This window comes from Zonotrichia leucophrys, chromosome 9, assembly GCF_028769735.1.
Source record: "Zonotrichia leucophrys gambelii isolate GWCS_2022_RI chromosome 9, RI_Zleu_2.0, whole genome shotgun sequence".
In the NCBI taxonomy this organism is placed as follows: domain Eukaryota; kingdom Metazoa; phylum Chordata; class Aves; order Passeriformes; family Passerellidae; genus Zonotrichia; species Zonotrichia leucophrys.
The window spans coordinates 13,764,936-13,770,745 of record NC_088179.1 but is presented as its reverse complement, the minus strand read 5'-3'; the positions used below and the strand labels follow the sequence as shown (position 1 = coordinate 13,770,745).

The following is a 5,810-nucleotide window of genomic DNA, read 5'->3' as shown; positions in this document are numbered from 1 at the left end:
ATGTCCTTTATAAAACTTTTAACTTTTCACAAGAGAGTGAATGTGTTTTTCACAGTACTCAATGCAGGTTTTAATCAGCACCCAGGGGTGGTTGTTCTGCCAGGAGATGTCCTGTGGGATAGTGCTGTTGCCCATCACTGGACAGGAGGAGCATCTGGGGACAGAGTATCACTGCAATGAGGGGGCAGCTTGGCTTCGTCGGGTACAAGATGAGATTTTCCAATCAACAGGAGTTCCTTGGCACCAAGACTGGAAGCGGAACCCTCTTTGGAGTGGGAGTCGAGTGTGATGGAACGGGCTGGCTCCGGAGCGGTGCTAGCAGTGAACCTGGCAGGATTCACGCAATTTCTTGTGCCATGAGTTTATAATGGGAGCAGCGGGCCGCGAGAGAGCATGGCAGCAGCGGGACAGGCACTACCCTAAGGAGCGGAGCCTTGCCGCTGCACGGGATGGGCGTGCCGACGAGAGGCTGTGAGCCAGAAGGGGCTGTGACCCCACAACGATAGTGCAATCGCCTCTAAAAAACCTATTTATACTGGGAGCAGCGGGCCGGGAGTCCGACCGCGGCAGAGGAGGGACAGGTGCTGAGGTGAGTGGGGCTCGGGGGTTGCGAGCGAGCGTTCCCAGCAGGACGCGGCCCCTGCAGGCTCTGCCGGGCGGCCGCAGGTGCCGCAGGGCCCGGGCCCGGCTGGGCAGCGCGGGCAGCCCCGGGGAGCCGCGTCCCGGCAGCGGAGCGGGCCCGGCCCGGCCCCGGCGGAGCCCCGAGCGGATGCGCTGCCTGCGAGCGGCGCCCTTCGCTGCCTCGCCCTGCGCCGGCGGGCGGCAGCGGCCCCGAGCCGGCTCCGGCCCGGCCCGGCCCCGCTCCGGCAGCCGCTGCCCTCGGCGCCCGCCGCTGACACCCTCCGTGCCTGCGCTCCCGCCAGCTGCCCCTGCACGGCCCTCGCCTGCCCGCTGCGCTCTGCCCTGCGCTCAGCCAGCCCGGCTGCAACTGCACCGCCTCACTGCTCCAGCCCGGCATGGGACAGAAGAATTGCACACCCCTGCCCGGGGACCTGATCGAGATCGACCGGCCACGTCATAAGCACTGGGCCCTGTACATGGGGGATGGTTATGTCATCAATCTGACACCTGTAGGTAAGGGTATTGCAGACTGGCAAGGTGCAGGGCCCTTCTCGGGTGCTTCCAGAGCCCTGTCTCCCTCCATGGGCTGGTGGTGAGCCCTCTGTGTGTTGCTGTCCTTTCCTGGAGTAGAGGAATCCCATCTGATGTATTGGAGGTGCCAGAGAGGGTCTGTCTGCCTGATTTATCTCCTCCCCCCTATTTACAGGAAAACAACTTCTCAAGGTGGGAATCCACACTGTGCCAGTATTCATCAGAAAGGTGAAAAAACAGCGCCTGAAGGAGGTGGTGCAAAATAATTCATGGTGTGTAAATAATGAGTCTGATCGGTGCCACCGTCCTCTCCCATTGACGGAGATCATTTGGCGTGCTAAAGATTGTATTGACAAGGATTTCACATATCATGTGTTTGGTAGCAACTGTGAGCGCTTTGTGAAAAATCTCCGCTATGGAGACGCTGTCTCAGACCAGGTGAGTGTCACGGGGTGAGCCCTGGGTGCCTCCCAGAGCAGCTCCTGGCTGCTGGCTGTGAGCCGGGCACTGGGACACAGCCTGCAGCCTGCAGGGCACAGCCCAGTGCCAGGCGTGGGCTCCAAAGCAGCGCTGCCTCCCCAGAGCCTCTGCCCCTGCAGGGTCCCTGTGCTCTGGCTGCACCCTGGCAGTGCCCTCTCGCTGAGTGCCACCTCCTGGGGGGACAAGCCTGGCTGCTGCCCTTCTGCTAATGGGGCACATGGCTCCTCCTGTTTTATTGTTCTGATTATCCCTGCCTATGCACCATTACCATACCTGGGGCTAAATGAAAGTGCTATTCGTGTTTCCAGCCTCAGTTTTACTTTCCCTCTACCTGCCAAGATAGCAATTGTTTGCATGCTGGCAGTAGGATCTGTGCTGTTGCCTTCACTGTGTGGGTGGGCTTGCTGGGGCTGAAGTCCAGAGAGAAAGAGAGCACTGATGGGCCATCAGGAAAAGCTCAGAGAAAAACAGGGATTCCCTGGCTGCACGGAGTCTCTGCCCTACTTTTGCCACCCTTATAGAAAGTATAAAATGAAAGCTTTAATAAAATGTAAAAACTCAAACTCATCATGCGTAGAATCTTCTTTTCTATGAATATAGCTTTGTGTACAAGTTCAGCATTCTGGCCTTGCTTCTCCTTCTCCCTGCCATGCCACTAAGCAATACCAAGTGATGCATATCATCATTCAAGGTGATTCTCAGAAACACTGGCCTGTTTGTCACATGTGCTTTTACTTTTTGTCTGTGATGAGTTTTGTGATAGTCTGCCATCACTGGAAAGCAAAATTTTACTTTCCTTATATTGCCACCTCCCCTCCTGTGCTTTGCTGAGGGCTGGTGCAGACCTTCTATCACCCTTGTTTTATCGGTTACACCCTACTGGCATGTTCTATGGAAAAACTGATTTTAAGCTTAACTTTCTCAAAAAGTAATCTAAACTTATTGCTGAGTGTTTACTGTGTGTTTTCCAGCTAAGGGCTTCTGTAGGTAGTGAATTGCAAATTCTTGACATGACAGAAGAACAGGACTCCCCCAACCCTGGAGATCTGATCGAGATCAAACGAGGACCTTATGAGCACTGGGCCCTCTACATGGGGGATGGATATGTCATCAATCTCACACCTCTAGGTAAGGCTGGGGCTGCCTGGCAGGGTGCAGAGGGGGTGTTGTGGTGCTCCAGGAGCCCGTTCTACCTCCACGAGCAGCTCCAGGTGGATGCTGTGTGTGTAAATGAGCTCTCCAGGAGCAGTCCAAAAGCCATCTGAGGTTTTGGGGAGGGGCAGAGAGGGTCTGCCTACCTGCCTTATCTCCTCCCTTCCTTCCCCAGATGAAGAAGCCACAACCCTGTCAGCCAGCAGTGGGTCAATACGCACCAGAAAGGCCAGAGTTCAAAAGGAACTCCTGAAGGTGGCCAGAAATGACTGGGCTGTCAACAACATGTGTGATGGTTTCCGCACGCCTCTGCCCGTGGAGGAGATCATCTGGCGTGCTGAGCGTTGCAATGGCAAGGATGTGACATATGACGTGCTTGGTAGACGCTCTGAGGAGTTTGTGACAAATCTCCGCTATGGTGGCGAGGTGAGTGTCAGGGGTGAGCCCTGGGCGCCTCCCAGAGCAGCTCCTGGCTGCTGGCTGTGAGCCGGGCACTGGGACACAGCCTGCAGCCTGCAGGGCACAGCCCAGTGCCAGGCGTGGGCTCCAAAGCAGCGCTGCCTCCCCAGAGCCTCTGCCCCTGCAGGGTCCCTGTGCTCTGCCTGCACCCTGGCAGTGCCCTCTCGCTGAGTGCCGCCTCCTGGGGGGACAAACCTGGGTGCTCCCCTTCTGATAATGGGGCCCATGGCTCCTGTTGATTTACTGTTCTTATTATCCCTGCCTATTCTCCATTACCATGCCTGGGGCTAAATGCAAGTGCTATTTGTGTTTCCAGCCTGGGTTTTGCTTTCCCTTTACCTGCCAAGAGAGCAATTGTTTGCATGCTGGCAGTAGGGTCTGTGCTGTTGCCTTCATTGTGTGTGTGGGCTTCCTGGGGCTGAAACCCAGAGAGAAAGAGAGCACTGATGGGCCATCAGGAAAAGCTCAGAGAAAGGCAAGGATTCCCTGGCTGCAAGGGGTCTCTGCCCTGCTTTTGCCACCCTTATAGAAAGTATAAAATGAAAGCTTTAATAAAATGTAAAAACTCAAACTCATCATGCGTAGAATCTTCTTTTCTATGAATATAGCTTTGCGTACAAGTTCAGCATTGTGGCCTTGCTTCTCCCTGCCCTCTCATTAAGAAATACCAAGTGATGCATATCATCATTCAAGGTGATTCCCAGAAACACTGGCCTGTTTGTCACATGTGCTTTTACTTTTTGTCTGTGATGAGTTTTGTGATAGTCTGCCATCACTGGAAAGCAAAATTTTGCTTTTCTTATATTGCTACATCCCCTCCTGTGCTTTGCTGAGGGCTGGTGCAGGCCCTCTACCATCCTGCTATTATCAGCCATGTTCTACTGGCTCTTTCTATGGAAAAACTGGTTTTAAGCTTAAATTTCTCACCAAATATACTAAATTTATCACTGAGTGTTTACTTTGTGTTTTCCAGCTGAGGGCATTGTTATGTGGAGAAATGCATGTTCTTGATAGGGCAGAGGACAAGGTCTTCCCCAACCCTGGGGATCTGATCGAGATCAAACGGGGACGTTTTGAGCACTGGGCCCTTTACTTGGGGAAAGGACATGTCATCCATGCGACAATTGGTAAGATTGGTGCAGCTTTGCAGGATGCAGAGGGGGTGTTGTGGTGCTCCAGGATCCCGTTCTACCTCCATAGGCTGCTCCTTGTGGACTCTGTGTGTATGGATGAGCTCTCCGGGAGCAGTCCAAAAGCCATCTCTGGTTTTGGGGAGGGGCAGAGAGGGTCTGCCTGCCTGTCTTATCTCCTCCCTACCTTCCCCTGTTCAAGGAGACACATCCAGACACAGCAGTGGGTCTGCATTTCTCAGAAAAGCCAAAGTGAAGAAGGAGGATCTGGTAGTGGTGGCTGGAAATGATACATGGCGTGTCAACAACAAGTATGATTGTTACCGCACTCCTTTCCTGATGGAGGAGATCATCCGGCGTGCTGAGCCATGGATTGGCAAGGAGCTGCCATATCGTTTGTTCCGCAAGAACTGTGAGCACTTTGTGACCATGCTTCGCTATGGAGATGGAGTCTCTCGCCAGGTGAGTGTCACGGGGTGAGCCCTGGGTGCCTCCCAGAGCAGCCCCTGGCTGCTGGCTGTGAGCCGGGCACTGGGACACAGCCTGCAGCCTGCAGGGCACAGCCCAGTGCCAGGCGTGGGCTCCAAAGCAGCGCTGCCTCCCCAGAGCCCCTGCCCCTGCAGGCTCCCTGTGCTCTGGCTGCACCCTGGCAGTGCCCTCTCGCTGAGTGCCACCTCCTGGGGGGACAAACCTGGCTGCTGCCCCTTCTGCTAATGGGGCAGGTCTGACCCAGATTCAATTACCCTGATTATCTTTGCCTGTTCTCAGTTATCATGTCTGGGGGTAAATATAAGTGCTTATAATGTCTCTAACCTTTGTTTTACTTTTCCTTTACAGGCCAAGGCAGCACTTCAAAATATCAATTCCATTTCTTCTGTAGTGACGGCTGGGATAGGAGTTACCAGTCTTGCGGTTGCGGCTGGTATTCCTGTGGTTGGTCTTCCTCTTTTGGCCTGTGCTCCTTTTGTGGTTGCTGGTGGTGGTGGTCTGATTGCCAGTATTGGTTTCACTTCCAGTAATATTGCTCGTTCCTTCTCTTCTGCCCAGTTTGAAAAGGCAGGGAGAGATATACTAGAACAGAGTTGCTGTTAGGAAGAGCTCAAGCAAGGCATGGAGTCCCTGGTCATTGTTCAGCTTTTGCCACAAGTGTAATGAACGCTTACTAGCAACTGCTGTGATAATTAATTCAAAGACTTATTAAAATGTAAAAATCCAAACTCATCTTGCCTAAAATTGTCTTTTATCTGTTTGAGGATAGCTTGGTGTGCAAGCAATTTCTCCTTAACTACCCTCCTCCACCTGCCTAATACACTGACTTCTTTCTCAAGGGTTTCTTTTTCCCAGGTCTTCCAAAGCCCCATTTTACAGCAAACCCTCTTCCTGGGCCTCCACCAGCCAGCTAGGCAGCACTCAGACCCTTCTAGCTCCCTTTCTTCT

At 53.6% G+C, this 5,810-nt stretch overlaps 1 protein-coding gene across 2 annotated transcripts; it reads left to right on the top strand.

Annotated features, from left to right (window-relative positions):
* The first annotated feature begins 364 nt into the window (after positions 1 to 364).
* LOC135451545 (uncharacterized) lies at positions 365 to 5,594 on the top strand. 2 transcript variants are annotated; one of them, XM_064720872.1, is made up of 8 exons: positions 365 to 589; positions 924 to 1,134; positions 1,328 to 1,590; positions 2,604 to 2,760; positions 2,960 to 3,210; positions 4,217 to 4,370; positions 4,576 to 4,835; positions 5,211 to 5,594. In XM_064720872.1, the coding sequence occupies exons 2-8, from the start codon at positions 1,017 to 1,019 to the stop codon at positions 5,463 to 5,465; spliced, it is 1,458 nt and encodes a 485-aa protein (XP_064576942.1). In that variant the 5' UTR covers positions 365 to 589; positions 924 to 1,016; the 3' UTR covers positions 5,466 to 5,594. The 2 variants fall into 2 exon arrangements, with proteins under 2 accessions (XP_064576942.1, XP_064576941.1); XM_064720871.1 differs by lacking the exon at positions 365 to 589 and having other exon boundaries at positions 804 to 1,134.
* The last annotated feature ends 216 nt before the right edge of the window (positions 5,595 to 5,810 follow it).

Excerpts from the sequence above, each read along its gene's own strand:
- LOC135451545 (XM_064720872.1), top strand. The coding sequence starts at position 1,017 with ATGGGACAGAAGAATTGCACACCCCTGCCCGGGGACCTGATCGAGATC. Across the intron at positions 1,135-1,327 it reads CATCAATCTGACACCTGTAG|GAAAACAACTTCTCAAGGTG; the intron begins GTAAGGGTATTG and ends CCCTATTTACAG. Across the intron at positions 4,836-5,210 it reads GAGATGGAGTCTCTCGCCAG|GCCAAGGCAGCACTTCAAAA; the intron begins GTGAGTGTCACG and ends TTTCCTTTACAG.